This window comes from Onthophagus taurus, chromosome 3, assembly GCF_036711975.1.
Source record: "Onthophagus taurus isolate NC chromosome 3, IU_Otau_3.0, whole genome shotgun sequence".
NCBI classification, from domain to species: domain Eukaryota; kingdom Metazoa; phylum Arthropoda; class Insecta; order Coleoptera; family Scarabaeidae; genus Onthophagus; species Onthophagus taurus.
Window position 1 is genome coordinate 10,150,220 of NC_091968.1, and position 17,077 is coordinate 10,167,296.

General features: G+C 31.2%; 2 protein-coding genes across 2 annotated transcripts in view; one reads left to right on the forward strand and one right to left on the reverse strand.

Annotated features, from left to right (window-relative positions):
• The first annotated feature begins 34 nt into the window (after positions 1-34).
• Positions 35-15,854, forward strand: LOC111415773 (aarF domain containing kinase 1). The gene is made up of 4 exons (XM_071195193.1): positions 35-703; positions 8,358-8,939; positions 8,992-9,170; positions 9,221-15,854. The coding sequence occupies exons 1-4, from the start codon at positions 269-271 to the stop codon at positions 9,564-9,566; spliced, it is 1,542 nt and encodes a 513-aa protein (XP_071051294.1). The 5' UTR covers positions 35-268; the 3' UTR covers positions 9,567-15,854.
• Positions 15,822-17,077, reverse strand: part of LOC111422306 (cytochrome P450 307a1-like) — a 49,665-nt gene continuing 48,409 nt past the window's right edge. The window contains exon 3 of the mRNA XM_071195195.1: positions 15,822-16,994. Coding sequence (XP_071051296.1) covers positions 16,301-16,994 — 694 coding nt within the window. The 3' untranslated portion in view covers positions 15,822-16,300. The remainder of the gene's footprint in view (positions 16,995-17,077) is intronic.

A 17,077-nucleotide genomic window follows, 5' to 3' on the forward strand; every position in this document is an offset into this window, starting at 1 on the left:
CAAAAAAAATAATGAAACTAAAATTAATTAATGTATTTTATCAAAACTTAAAAAAAATTCTATATTTAAGCTAATTATAGTTTTATATCCTTATTTATTTTTAAATTACATTTTTGAGGTTAAGGTTCAAGTGGAGAAAGTTTTTTTTTTGACCATGTGATGCAAGCAGAATACATTATGTAGTATATTGCGTATTCTTTCACGAAACGATCAACAACGTTTCTTTTTTGAAAATTAAAATTTAAAACACATCGATTTTAAGTGCAATATGGCCAGTTTTAGTGCTAAAAAAGTTTTAAGATACGGCATAGTAGGTGGCCTAATTGGAGGCACGGCTTTAAGTTTACACAAAAACCAATATCAACTCGATTCCATTGGAATAGTACGATTAGGAAGAGCTGCTATTGCTGTATTTCAAATCGGAAAGATTTACAAAAAAGAACTCTATTTTAAGGAATGGGATAAAACTAGTGTGGAGTTTAAAGAAAAACAGTCTTTTTGCCATCAACAGGGTGCTAATAGGTTGCTTAAACTATGTTGTGAAAATAAGGGTGTGTATATCAAAGTAGGGCAACATATCGCGGCTTTAGAATATTTATTACCAAAAGAATATGTTCAAACGATGAAAGTTTTACACAGTCACGCCCCACAAAGTGAACTTAAGGATATTTATCGAGTTTTAAAAGAAGATTTAAAAAAGGAAGTAAGTAAAAACGAAGTTTTTAAAAATTAAATGTATTTTTATCAAAATTATAATTTATTACATTTTAAAGCGCCATCTCTTTTTGAATAGATTAACTTAAATTACAGGAAAATAAATTAATTTTAATAATAATTGAAGAGCTTCTTACAAAAAGTCCCCAAGTGTCTTTTACACATTTTAAGAATTTTCGGTTTTTTGTTTTCAATTTATTCTGGAAATATTGTTAATATTATCTGTTTAATCTTTTAAGGATGTTACCTTGGGAGGTTGTAATTACTTTTTTAAATTTTTACAGAAAAAAATCCATTTCTCTATAAGAAAAAAAAAGGTAACGATCTTAACTTAGGGACTTTTTAACAAAATTAATCAAAATGTATATTAGAGGATTTGTTTATTAAATTTAGCTTATTCTAGAACAATAAAGCTAAATTTATTCGTACTCTTGTATGTACATCCGACTCTGTCTCTCCGTCTTAGGGATGCAAACTGGTGGTGAAACGGATATCCGGCAACTGTCGGTATTCGGCCTATCCGGCCATTTTTTAAAATCCCGGCCGGATAGTTACTAAATATCCGGCTTTGGCTTTTAGGTGTTGGACATTGCAGATAATAATCAAGTTCAACCCCAATAGGACTTTTTTCATTGAATACAACTTTATTTATATCATGTTTATCTTTAGCAACCTCATTGTAACAATCCCAATACGATATATAAAATCTCTTGTTGCAGTTTCGTCTAGTTTCCTTCTCTTCGCTTGCAATTCATTATCATATTCATTACTAACAAAACTGTTGCTATATATTATCAATTTCGACTATTAATTAAAGTATCCCCTTTTTAATACAACAAGCCGTTTTGAAAAATCGCTTTTAGTTTTTGAGAAATAAATTTTTGAAATGATCGACAATTTTTTTGAATTGTGCAATTTTCGCTGATTAAGTTTTAAAAATTCGTATAAAGTCCATTTTCTGTAATATAAGTATGAAAATTTCCCAAAATGTTAATAAGAGTATCTTCTTTCCAATGAACCAGTTCGTTTTGAAAAATAACTTTTAGTTTTTTAGACAACAATATTTGAAGTTTTGATAAAATTTTCGATTTTGCAATTTTCATCGATAATTTTCAAAGTTCGCTATAAAATTAATTTCTTGAAGGATCCTTGTGGAAATATCATCAATTATTAATTCAAGTAGCCGCTTTTTAATGCAAGAAGCCGTTTTGAAAAATCACTTTTAGTTCGTGAGAAATAAATTTTTGAAATGATCGACAATTTTTTCGAATTTTGCAATTTTCGCCGATTAAGTTTTAAAAATTCGTATGAAATCGATTTCTTGGAATATGAGTATAAAAATTTCTCAAAGTGTTAATAAAAGTGTCCTCTTTCCAATGAACCAACCCATTTTGAAAAATAACTTTTAATTTTTGAGAAAACAATATTTGAAGTTTTGATAAAATTTTCGATGTTACAATTTTCATAAATAATTTTCAAAATTCGCTATAAAATTAATTTCTTGAAGGATTCTTGTGGAAATATCACCAATTATTAATTAAAGTTTTTAATGCAAAAAGCCGTTTCGAAAAATCACTTTCAGTTGTTGAGAAATAAATTTTTGAAATAATCGACAATTTTTTCGAATTTTGCAATTTTCGCCGATTAAGTTTTAAAAATTCGTATAAAATCCAGTTTTTGGATTTTGAGTATGAAAATTTCCCAAAGTGTTACTAAAAGTGTCCTCTTTCCAATGATCTAACACATTTTGAAAAATAACTTTTAATTTTTGAGAAAACAATATTTAAAGTTTTGATAAAGATGTTACAATTTTCATAAATAATTTTCAAAATTCGCTATAAAATTAATTTCTTGAAGGCTTCTTCTGGAAATATCACCAATTATTAATTAAAGTTTTTAATGCAAAAAGCCGTTTCGAAAAATCACTTTCAGTTGTTGAGAAATAAATTTTTGAAATGATCGACAATTTTTTCGAATTTTGCAATTTTCGCCGATTAAGTTTTAAAAATTCGTATAAAATCCAGTTTTTGAATTTTGAGTATGAAAATTTCCCAAAGTGTTACTAAAAGTGTCCTCTTTCCAATGATCTAACACATTTTGAAAAATAACTTTTAATTTTTGAGAAAACAATATTTAAAGTTTTGATAAAGATGTTACAATTTTCATAAATAATTTTCAAAATTCGCTATAAAATTAATTTCTTGAAGGCTTCTTCTGGAAATATCACCAATTATTAATTAAAGTTTTTAATGCAAAAAGCCGTTTCGAAAAATCACTTTCAGTTGTTGAGAAATAAATTTTTGAAATGATCGACAATTTTTTCGAATTTTGCAATTTTCGCCGATTAAGTTTTAAAAATTCGTATAAAATCCAGTTTTTGAATTTTGAGTATGAAAATTTCCCAAATTGTTACTAAAAGTGTCCTCTTTCCAATGATCTAACACATTTTGAAAAATAACTTTTAATTTTTGAGAAAACAATATTTAAAGTTTTGGTAAAGATGTTGCAATTTTCATAAATAATTTTCAAAATTCGCTATAAAATTAATTTCTTGAAGGATTCTTGTGGAAATATCACCAATTATTAATTAAAGTATCCTCTTTTTAATGCAAAAAGCCGTTTTGAAAAATCACATTCAGTTCTTGAGAAATAAATTTTTGAAATGATCGACAATTTTTTCGAATTTCGCAATTTTCGCCGATTAAGTTTTAAAAATTCGTATAAAATTCAGTTCTTGGAATATGAGTATGAAAATTTCCCAAAGTGTTAATAAAAGTGTCCTCTTTTCAATGAACCAACCCATTTTGAAAAATAACCTTTAATTTTTGAGAAAACAATATTTGAAGTTTTGACAAAATTTTCGATGTTACAATTTTCATAAATAATTTTCAAAATTCGCTATAAAATTAATTTCTTGAAGGATCCTTGTGGAAATATCACCAATTATTAATTAAAGTATCCTCTTGTTAATGCAACAAGCCGTTTTGAAAAATCACTTTTAGTTCTTGAGAAATAAATTTTTGAAATAATCGACAATTTTTTCGAATTTTGCAATTTTCGCCGATTAAGTTTTAAAAATTCGTATAAAATCCATTTCTTGGAATATGAGTATAAGAATTTCCCAAAGTGTTAATAAGAGTGTCCTCTTTCCAACGAACCAACCCGTTTTGAAAAATAACTGTTAGTTTTTGAGAAAACAATATTTGAAGTTTTGATAAAATTTTTGATGTTACGATTTTCGTCGATAACTTCCAAAATTCGCTGTCAAATTCATTTCTTGAAGGATTCTTGTGGAAATATCACCAATTATTAATTGAATTATCCCCTTTTTAATGCAAAAAGCCGTTTTGAAAAATCACTTTTAGTTCTTGAGAAATAAATTTTTGAAATAATCCACAATTTTTTCGAATTTTGCAATTTTCGCCGATTGAGTTTTAAAAATTCGTATAAAATCCATGTCTTGGAACATGTATATGAAAATTTCTCAAAGTGTTAATAAAAGTGTCCTCTTTCCAACGAACCAACCCGTTTTGAAAAATAACTGTTAGTTTTTGAGAAAACAATATTTGAAGTTTTGATAAAATTTTCGATGTTGCAATTTTCATCGATAACTTTCAAAATTCTCTATAAAATGAATTTCGTGAAGAATCCTTATGGAAATATCGTCAATTAGTAATTAAAGTATCCTCTTTTTAGAGTTGCTTCGTTAGTTAAACCAACATCAAAAAAGTTTATTTTGTATCTTGGATCCAAAGAAATTGACATATCTTATCAGCTTTCTCATTAATTTCATTTTTATTCAAATATCGCTATAATGTGGCAATGTAGAGTATCACTTCAGTAATGCACCAGAAATTATAACCATAATGGCCGTGTAGATATGCCGGATAGCCGGATATCCGGCCGAAGGGGATGCCGAATATTCGGTATCCGGCTTTTCTGAAAATCACTATCCGTTCTATCACTCTTGCAAACCCAAAAAGGTATTTTGACAAACAGTAACAGATAGTTCCTTAACTATAACTTTGTATTCAAAAACGTTCCTGAGTGATTTACTTTTATTAACATGCCGAGCAGCCGGTTTTGCCATTATACAACCTCTTAAATACAAATTTTGCTTACTGTGGCTTAGTTTTTGGAAACTGGCAAATATTTTCTTACCACATGCGGCAGATATCTTATTTTTATATTTACAGCGACTCTGTGGAATCTTTTTTTTTGTTTTCTTACCGATCGCATTTTGCATCTGATTTCCTCTCCTTCGCGTTCTTAAGAAGAAGAATAAGAAGAAACATACATTTTATTAACTTACCAGGTACACTACTTGTTTCACTGTCACTCATATTTGGTGTTACATACTAATAAGAGCAGAATGGGTTGACTATTTTTTACAACATGGGGAATTTTTCCAACAGGGACTTTTTTCAACATAGGGACTTCTCAAAAGAAATAGCCAGTGGAACTATACAAACTCATATGAGAATTTTGTTACTTAGGAACGTTATGTACAAAAGCCATTAGTAGCAAATGAAAGTATATGCTATTCTACAACAAGTGGCGCAAAGAGTACCAAAACCAGAAAATGTCACTTAGGAACTTTTTGCACAAAACCCTTTAATTTAAATTATTTTCTTTGATTTTGGATATGAAGGTTAAATTATTTTTCGTCTATATCGATATTATTTTTTTATTTATTTTCTTCTACATGTTTCGAGGAAACTGGACCCTTATCTTCAGGAAGAGATCCTGTTACAATTACAAATATCTAATATTATTATCTTAATTACGCTTTAAATTACCTAAGGTTATGTTATTGAATTCATTCTTAATTAACAAAATATCACAAAATATAATAAACTTACGTCAAATTTATGAATAAAAACTTCACCATGTGCAATTTTCGTTAATTAATATTAGTGATGACTATTGATTATTTATATTATTCTTGTTATCTCCTCGTTGTGGCCTGTTTAGTTTTTGGTAATGGATGAATGTAATATTTCGTATTCGGTTGGTATCACCGAATATTTTTAAAATTCAAATTTTAAATTTTAAAGTTTTCCCTTTTTTTAAAAACTTAGACCTAGAACTACAAACTTTCGGGTTAAGCCGTGCGTTTTAAAAAAAAAATTTGGATGCCATGTTGCAACCTTCTTCAGAAACAAGTTCGAACTTGTTAGTTTTAGTTTAATTAACACCGGCCGTGAAAGACTTCGTACTTATACAGTGCTAGCGTAAAGTAACCCCCCCCCTGTTTAACTTCCGAACAAATTGAGATATCACTATGAACAAAAAAACGTCAGTTTCTATATTTTATCAGCACAAATATTTTCTTATGGAAAATTTTGCCATCACTTTTAGTTTTTCCGGAAAATAGATCAACTTTGTTTTTTTAAATGGAACACCCAGTATATTATGGTATCTTCCGAATGATGAAAACAATACGAATCCAACGGTACCTCACAATCAAATATCGGTTTATTAGTTTTTCGCATAAAAATTAAACAAAATGCGGAATTTTGCCGGAAAAACCAACGTATCTTCGTCGACTACCTGTCGAAATGCAATCGGCCAGGTAAATGGTGGACGGTCGGTATACGCTCGAGCTAAGACGGATTTAAAATTGCAAGTTCAATTACTTATTTTTTTTAGAAATGAAATAAAAGTTGTTTGGAAGTATATTAAATTTATGAATTAATCATATTTTATCAAAAAATATTTATAAAGAAAAAAAGTCAATATAAGAAATGAAATTTTCTTATTAAAGATTTTGCTAGTATAGGTAACGGTTGAAAAATTTGCTTAGTGTTGTTATTGAATAATAAAAGAATTTTTTATTTATTAAGAATCAAATATTAAGTAAATTGTTCGATATGATTACCTTGAACTTCTAGGCAGTGGTACCATCTTTGTAGTGTTTCCTCTCTCACACGGCTTAACATGTGATCAATATTTTGGCAGACGTCAATAATTTTTTGTTTTAAATCCTCAATACTACCCAACGGAATTTCATATACCTTGGATTTTAAATAACCCCATAAAAAGAAATCTAAAGGTGTCAGATCTGGTGATCTTGTTGTCCATTAAAATTTTTATCAAGATAATTTCGTACCATTGGCGCATAATGTGGAGGTGCTCCGTCTTGATGAAACACTAGTTCCATTTCAAAATCGTCAGAATTCTGTTGTACAATTTGCAAAAGTCTTGAAAAAAAAACATTTACTTTCTAATGAAATTGAGTGATAACGTCACGATATTCATGTGGATTAACATCACGCCGATGCAATTTTCCACCCAAAAAGAAAGTACATTCATCACTGAAACAAATATGTTTCAAGTATAATCGATTTCGTTCAACCATATTTGTCATTAGCTCACAAAATTCTGTTCTTCTATATCAGGGTCATCTTCTGTTAATTCATGAAGCATTTTTATTTAAAATGGATGATATTTATTCTTCTTTAAGTATTTCCACGTCTTCCAACAACGACGCGGAAATATTTAACACATCACACGTTGATGCGATAGCAGCAGACGACATCATGGGCACATTAAATACTTCTGTTAATATCTGACGACCAGTTCTTTTGCGGTCTTCGACGCTTCCACTTTCGAAAAACTTATTCACAAGCTCTCTTAAATATTTTCGACTAATTGGATGTTCAGGAAATCGTTCCTTAAATTGTCGCCCTGTTTCATGTAGATTTCTGTCAGCACGAGCGAATATTAAAATTGCTTCGATATTGTGCTCTAAACTCCTTCTAGCCATTTTGATCTCGCCTTTCTTTGGTTATACTTGGTCGGGTAGAATTCAAAGATAGAAATGAAGGAAAATATTTGCATGCTGCCTTAAATACAAAATTTCAAAGTACCTACAAACTTTAAAATTGTTGTTATGACAATTTTTTCTTAGAAGTTTTAAAAAGAACTTTCTTTTTATCCTTTTCTTGTATTGATTGTTTCATAAAAACATTCTAAAAGAATTGCTGATTTTAACCCTGCTTAATCCGAGCGTAGACCGACCTTTAACTGACCGTCCACCATTTATCTGGCCCATTGTATCTCGACAGGTAGTCAACGAAGATACGTTGGTTTTTCCGGCGAAATTCCGCATTTTGTTTAATTTTTATGTAAAAAACTAATAAACCGATATTTGATTGTGAGGTATCGTTGAATTCGTATTGTTTTATTCTTTCGAAAGATACCATAATATACTGGGTGTTCCATTTAAAAAAACAAAGCTGTTCCATTTTCCGGAAAAACTAAAAGTGATACCAAAATTTTCCATAAGAAAATATTTGTGCTGATAAAATATAGAAACTGACGTTTTTTTGTTCATATTGATATCTCAATCTGTTCAGAAGTTAAACAGGGGGGGGGGTTACTTTACGCTAGCACTGTATTTGTCATTTATTTAATTTTTATTCTGTCATTAGAGGTGTGTTGGGAAAGGGTGTAGCTTGTATGATAGGATTTATTATTAGGATGGGAGTGTAGCCAAGGGAAGACAAAGTTGCAGAACCAAGGTGCTACTTAACTTGGTTCTCTTGTTCATTTGCCTTTTGTTTTATATTGTGTTGTTATTTGTTATTGTGTTTTTGGTCAATTCGTTATTTTCCATTTTTTTATTTTTTTTGATTTAGATAAATGATATATTTGAAGAAATCTCCCCGGAACCAATTGGTTCGGCATCATTAGCTCAAGTACACAAAGCAAAATTAAAAGATGGTACAACCGTAGCTGTCAAAGTGCAACATCCGGCGGTTTTGGGAAATTCTCGGGTTGATATGAAAACTATGGAATATCTCGTGAAAGTTGTCGAATATTTCTTCCCGGAATTTAAATTCCAATGGTTAGTGAACGAATCGAAAAAGAACATACCAACCGAGTTAGATTTTAAAAACGAGGGTCTCAACGCTGAAAAAATCGCAGGATTATTCAAAGATGTCCCATGGTTGAGGGTACCATCGATTCGATGGGATTTAACAACTAAACGGGTTTTAACCATGGAGTATTTGGATGGGGGGCAAGTTAACGATATTAACTATATTAAAGAAAATAAGATTAATCCGTTGGAAGTGTCCGATAAGCTTGGGATGTTATATTCGAACATGATTTTTATTCATGGATTTGTGCATAGCGATCCACACCCCGGAAATATTTTAGTGAAGAAAAATGAAAAAGGGAATTGTGATATCGTTTTATTAGATCACGGACTTTACGCGGTAAATTTAATTTAATCAAATAAACCAATTAATTGGAATTTAATCGTTTTAGACGTTAAATGGAGAAATTATGGTTGCGTACGCAAATTTATGGTTAAGCATTTTAAATCGTGATACGGTAGCAATGCGACTTTACACATCAAAGTTGGGTATAAAGGAGAATTTTTATGGTTTATTCGCTTGTATGATAACAGGTAGAACTTGGGATTCAGTTATGAAAGGAATTGATAAGTAAGGAAAAAATCTTTCGATTAAAAAAGCTTTATTTTATTTTTTTTTAGGCGCAAACCGACGGAGAAAGAAAAAGAAACGTTCCAAGTACAAATCCCAACGTACGCCTCTCAAATAATCGACGTGTTAGATCAAGTTAATCGCCAACTCCTTTTAATTTTTAAAACGAACGATTTAATGCGTGGGATTGATCACACTTTGAAGACTAGTGCCAGGATGGGGTCGTTTCGGGTGATGTCTCAATGTTGCATCGAGACCGTTTATACCAAAAAAATCGATAATTCGAAAGGTAGGTTGAAAAAATTTCAATATGGCGTGGCGAAGTTTTGGATGTTGTTTAAAATACGGGTTTATTATACTTTTGCTTCGATTAAAGAATTATTCGGATTGATTTGAATCTTTTAATTTATTATTATGTTGTTATATTAATTTATATGTTTTATACATTATTATTGTAAAGTTTTACTCATTTTAAGGGGGTATGCCACCTTGGAGAGCCGAATATAAAGATAACTTTTGCAACGTGGGGAAAAATGCTTTCTAAAAACGGGTTGTGGGGTTTATATATGCAGCTTTTCTAGTTTTAAAAACGTGTTTTATTAGCATGTGCAATGTTAGGCTTGCAAATCGTACAGAGTCAATTGGCGTGCAGGAATTCTCCTAAACCGGAAGTCGAATAATCAAATTTCGAGAACGATTACTTTTTTAAACTCAAAAACTAGGGATCTACATAGGATTTTTAAAAAATATTCATTTTTGGCAAAATGTTGCCCATTTGACCAGAAATGTCATATTTATTGATAAAAAACATACGTAAAAATGTTTTTAAAAGAGACAAGTTTAGATACAATATAAAAAAAAAGTTTTTTAAAATCCGTTTAGAAATGCTAAATCATTCGTACAAATTAAACAATACGTTTAAGTTGATCATTACGAAAAATTAAATGTTTTCTTTTGAAGCCTCTAACCAGTGATTCCTGCACGGTACATTTGTCCTTCTTGATGGTCTTCTCAGCTAATCTGGCTGACTATAACTTCTACGGGCTTCTTTAGTCTCATTGGTCATGGAGCGTCAGCGTGGACAATGCGACGTGAGTTTCGTGGAAAAACTCAAAGAACAATCTTCCAATTGTTAACTTTAGTGCTTGTATTATTTCCATAATGGTTATAAGATCGTCACTAAAATTACAAGCGGCAATATCGAACGCAATGCCACTTTCTTTCCACTATGAACTGTTTTTACATAAATTAGAAACTTTTTTTATTATTTGAGGAAATTGTTACGATGTTATTTTTCGCGTTGCTGTGTAAAAACTCTCTAAAGCCACTAGAAGCGCTTTAACTAAATTGTTATTAATTGAAATCTTTATTTCAATAAAGTATAACAGATAATGTGAACAGATAATACGTAATAACATCATAATACAAATTATTTCATTTTTTTGTTCATTAATAGGTAATAATCGTTTTATTAAACCTGATTTGGTTTTTATTTCTACCACTTTAGGACATTACCACATCATTATCCTTCGTACCAACGTGTTTCCAATGGTTGACTTGGGTTGATTGTTGTATATTAGTAACTCTATTTGATATGTAAATTTTCCATTTACGACATTCTACCCTTAACCAACTTGTCGAATTGTCGAATCATACCAATAATATAGAGAATCACTCCTCAATTTAAATGTCCTTTGCATTCGTTTCATCAATTTTGCCAACAACACAGCACGGCAGCGCACAATTCTAGCTAACCATATTTGGTATAAATCTTCTGACAAAGAATCAACCCAGTCAAGATTTTCTTTCCATAACATCTGCATAAAAAGTTTCACCTTTATATGAATTGGACCAACTAAGTTTAACCGATCAAATATGTTGTGTACCTGATCAATAAAACCCACATTAGAACTCTAAATATAGTATATTTCCTTTAATAACTTAATAACTAACAATAACACACAGTTTTCCCTCCTTCGTTACAAATCTGGTTTTTGTGGTGCCTTTATGATTCTTTTAGATTAACGTAAGTTAGGGGTTTTAGGAGATTTGGGAGTAGAGGGATGATCTGAGGAATCCGATTCTGGACTTTGCGGTATCTTAGATTTCTCCATTGTCTCCATAGTCACAGGTACCTCTTTATCTGTCTTATCTTCATTCTTCTGATTGATATCTCACATTCTTCTCATCCTCTGATATATTTTCACTGTGTTGATTTTTACTTTTATCCATTTTCAAATGATCTACATGCATAAATCTAGTTCCATCATCAAATTCCATCATGTAAGTTCTATAACTCTTCCTTTCTATTATTTTTCCTGCCCTCCAATGTCCCAATCTTCCGCCCAAATTAATAAAAGCGAACACTTTATCATTTATATGAAATGCCGCTTGTCTCCTCTTCATCATCATTGCCTTTTCTTCATCTTTAACAGCATGTGGATGAATTAATGTAAGGAGTGTTCTTGGAAAACAAGTTCTGTAGGCTTGCGTCCATTTACAGTATTTGGCATGTTTCTATGTTTTAAAAGAAAATTATTCAATAGTAGTTGTAGAGATTTTCTACGTTGTCTTTGTTCATTTTCCTTAATTGTTTTGCCAAATTTTTCTTAACTGTTGCTACATTTCTTTCTGCTAACCCATTAGATTGAGGGTGGTATGGAGGAGAATGTGTTAACAATACGGTATATTGTTAACTTACAAAATTTGTTAAATTCTGATGATCCAAATGGTGGTCCATTATCTCTAACTATTTGCTGTGGCAACCCAACAGTGGCAAAAATTGATCTTAGCGTAATTATTAATTCCTCCGCCGTTGTATTTTTAATTACTTTTACTTCCAACCACTTACTGAATCTATCCACCAGCAACACGAAATATCTCCCACACTTCTGAAAAAAATCTAAGTGCACTCTCTCAAAACATGTGTTTGACTTTGGCCAAGGTACTATAGTCGTTGTTGATGGTTTGCCATGGGTAAATTTGCAAACATCACATTTATTGCAATACTGCTCTATATCTTCATCCATCAGAGGCCACCATAAATTATTTCTTGCCAACATTTTCATTCTTACCATGCCAATATGTTGATCATGGAGGAGTTCCAAAATTCTCATTCTCAATTGGTATTGAATCACAACTCGATTGCCAAGTAGAATACAGTTCTCTTCGATAGACAATTCATTTTGTTTCCTGAAATAAGGCTTAATATTGTCATTTTCAACTTTCATAGGCCATCCATTTTGAAGATATTCTTTTATTTGACATAATGTAGTGTCTTGATTTGTGTTACAAGCGATATCTTTTGCTGTAATTGGGAAATGTGTATCCAGAATATTTATATCAACTTCTTCGATAAGTTCCTTGTTAATGAGCGGCAACTTTGATAGACAATCAGCGTTTCCTATTTCTTTTCCTCTTTTATATAAGATCTTATAATTGTATCCTGACAAGATAATGGCCCATCTCTGTAATCTTTGAGATACATGAATAGGTAAACCATTCTTTTCTCCAAACAATATCTTTAGCGGTTGATGATCACTAATCAATTCAAATGGTCTTCCATAAAGGTATTTATGACATTTTTATACTGTAAAGATGATTGCCAATGCCTCCTTTTGAAATTGAGCGTAGTTCCGCTCAGTATTGGACAATGTTCTAGAAACAAACATTACTGGTCTCTCCACATCTTCAACAATTTGGCTCAATACTCCCCCAACTCCTGTTTTAGATGCATCGCAAGTAATGCGTGTAGGATATTTAGGATTAAAATAATCACGTGTAGCATTGGACTTTACTAGATGTTTACTTTTGTCAAATGCTTTCTGACATTCTTTACTGCAGTGAAAAGGATTAACCTTTCGCTCTAGATCATATAGTGGTTGCAATAGAGATGAAGCGTTTGGAATAAACTTATGGTAATAGTTTAAAAATCCCAAATAAGAGCGTAACTCAGTCAAATTTGTGGGGGCAGGTGCTTGCATTAACGATTCTATTTTATTTTCTACAGGGTGAATACCATTAGCATCCATTTTGTAACCCAGGAACTCAACCGACAATTTATTGAATTGACTCTTTTCATAATTGATGATTACATTATAATTCTCAAGTTGTTTGCACACGGCATCTACATTTTTCTTCAATTCATCTGCTAATTCATCTCCACCTGCTACGGTAACATCATCTATATAGCATGCGGTCATTGGTATATCTTTCAAAATCTGGTCCATAATGGATTTAAAAATTCTTAGTGCTGAAGTGACACCAAATGGTAGTCGATTATATTCAAACAATCCAAGGTGGGTATTAATTGTCAAATATTTCTTACAAGTAGGTTGAACTTTTAATTGTAAATAGGCATTTTTTAAATCGATAATAGTGAAATGCTAACCTCCAGCCATCGCATTAATCACGTCCTCCAGTAAGGGTAATGGATAATGGTCTTTCTTCACATTAGGATTCAAGGTCTTCTTAAAATCGACACAAAGACGAATTTTCTTCTCTTCATTATTTGTGGATTTCTTCTCAACAATAACAATCGGACAATCTCGCTGTGACGTACTGGGCTTATGATATTTTCCTTGACCAACCTCTTTATTTCCTTTTCAATCAAGTCTCTCTGTAATATAGGAACTGAATAGGCTTTATGGAATACAGGCAAGGCATCATCTTTTAAAACAATTTTCGCCAGAAAATGTTTTATACAATTATTTTCATCTGTTTTGAACTTACTTTTTTCATTATTTACACTATTACCACTATTACTGTTTTCTAAACTTTTATTAGACGTATTTGGTTTATTTTTAATTATTGTATCAACTTTTTACCATTCGGGGACCAATACATCTACCCAGGGACGACCTAATAAACTAAAATTTTTTTAATTTATAACGACTACCGGCAATAATACTTTTTGTTTATTTTTAATAGTTATCCTAACATTGCTCTGACCTGCAACTTTTAGTTTATTGTCACAAACCGACAAAAGTTGTTTTAGACAACTCTGTAATTTACAATTTGGTAATATCACATCAAATTTGTCTTTAGATAGTATGTTAACACTAGCACCCGAATCGACCTCCATCGTTACTAGTCTTTTGTTAATACTTATCTTACTAAATGATAATAACTTATCATGAACTGTATTAATATTTATTTGTTGAATCGCTAATTCACACTCATCACTGCTCTGTTCACTTGTGCCATCGGACTCCACTTCTGACTCCGCTCCATATATTCATTTTTTCTTCCTGCAGCACGTCGCTATGTGACCTCTACCTTGACAGGCATAACATTTCCAATTAATTACCGGACAATCCTCATGATCATGGTTACTTCTCCTACATCTATAACATTTCTTCCTGTTTTCCCTTGCGCTTGACCTTACAGACTGATCCTTTTTATTAATCTCGACTTGACATTTCTTTCTTATATCACTTCTCTGACTACTTGACGACTTTCTTGATACATATGACTCTTTTTGACTTTTGTTATATTTAAGATTGATGCGACTAACGCCCATGCCAGACGTTTTAAATTCTTTCACTTGGGAATCGGCTAACTCCATATTAACTGCAATTTTTTTTGCGTTTTCCCTTGTTAAATTGTCTTCCGCCAATAGTTTTCTTTGAAGTGCCAATGATTTTATTCCTACTACGTATCTATCTCTCAGTGCTTCGTTCAGGAACACCCCAAAATTACACGTATCTATCTGCTAACTTCTATAACTCCACGACATATTCACTAATATTCTCATGTTCTTCTTGGTCTCTTTTATTAAATTTGAATCTTTTACAATTAAATTAATTAAAAGTGACGTGTAAGTTGGGTTGCTTTGGAGTGTTGATAAAGTAGGAAACTATTTGTATCAAAATTTTTTTAAATTTGGTTAATTTTTGGATAAATTGGATTTAGTTTGTAATTAAATTAATGTATTAAAAAAGAAACAAGTTTTAAAAGTAAATTGGGTATATTTTTGTTTTATTTATTTATATTTTTCTTTAACAGTAACTCTTAGTCAGTCTATAAAAATGAAGTTAATTTTTGTTGTTAATGGATTCTCATTCTAGACAGTCTAAAATACACTTTAAACAAAGAAAAACATATTTAATTTCAAAGGTGGCATACCCCATTAAACATTTTTAGTACAATTAAATTAATTAAAAATGACGTGAAAGTTGGGCTGCTTTTGAGTGTTGATAAAGTAGGGAACTATTTGTGTCAAAATTTTTATAAATTTGGTTAATTATTGAATAAATTGGATTTAGTTTGTATAAATTATTGTATTAAAAAAAACAAGTTTTAAAAATAAATTGGGTATATTTTTGTTTTATTTATTTATATTTTTCTTTAACAGTAAATCTTAGTCAGTCTATAAAAATGAAGTTAATTTTTGCTGTTAATGGATTCTCGTTCTAGACAGTCTAAAATACACTTTAAACAAAGAAAAAGAACATATATTTAAATTTCAAAGGTGGCATACCCCATTAAACATTTTTAGTACAATTAAATTAATTAAAAATGACGTGAAAGTTGGGTTGCTTTTGAGTGTTGATAAAGTAGGAAACTGTGTCAAAATTTTATAAATTTGGTTAATTATTGGATAAATTGGATTTAGTTTGTAAATAAATTAATGTATTAAAAAAAAACAAGTTTTAAAAATAAATTGGGTATATTTTTGTTTTATTTATTTATATTTTTCCTTAACAGTAAATCTTAGTCAGTCTGATATTCTCATAATTACCACCTAAATACCGCACTAAAAACTACAAAAAAATAATAATAATAAACAATATACCTCAGTTTTTTTCTTAAAATAAAAAAAAAACGCTTGTGTATAAATAGTTAACAACAAATTTTTGTGTTACGTATAAAAATCGGGGAGTTAACATCAATCATATTTAAAATCGTGTTTAATTAATTCTTTTTTAGTTTTATCGTAATAATAAAATGTAATGTAAAATGTAAGAGAAGTTCTCTTGTGACCTTGACCGATTGACATTGAAACACCCCGAAGGCGAAGGCGAACGCGTGTGCGTGTATGTGGCGTTGTCGTCGCCGAGACGAATTCCGTGAGGACGGAGGCGGCGCGGCGGCTGCTACTCCTCCGGCGGCGCGTCCTTCGCGATAAATCAGTCTTTATTCCTCCTCTTCTTGAGCGTTAATTTGAAGCAATCAGGCGGGACCGCAACGCAACCGGGCAAAACGCTTAACGAGCCCGATCTCCGTACATCGTACCTCTGAAAGATATTCGACAAAATGACGAACGTGAAGCACTGGACAAGTTTTTGTCCGATACAAGTCCTCCTCCCTGTACTAAACGGAATGAAATGTGCCGGTTTTGACACTTTTCCGTTTGATAAGAATCTTTCCGGTTTAAACTTTTCTGGTTGCGACCAATAATCAGCCCCCATATTCAACGTGTAATTATTAATAAAAACAACTGTGTCTTTAGCGATTGAAAAATCGCCGATTTCGGTGTCGACCGTAGCCACGTGTGGTACGATTGGACTCGAGGCCACTCTTAAAGTTTCCCAAATGGTTGCCTCTGTATATGGCATCAACTCCTTATCGAATAAATTCACCGGTCTTTCGTTTTTGGTCACCGAATCAACTTCTTCTTGGATCCGGATTTGTACATCGTCGTTGTTTTTAACGACTTCGGCCAAAACGACCATTACCAAGTTCCCAATTGCTGAGTGACCGCCCAAAAAATCTTCAAGCTCAAAAATAATATGTTGCCAGTTCATCGTCGGGTCACTTTTTAAATGTAAAAGCAGCGCATCAGTAAAATCCCTTGGCTCCATGTTTTCATCTAAATCTTTGCTATTAATTACAAAAATTAATTAATAAACATTAAAAAAAAATTAATTTCCCTCCAAACGAAAAAAATTGCGACATTACCGGCA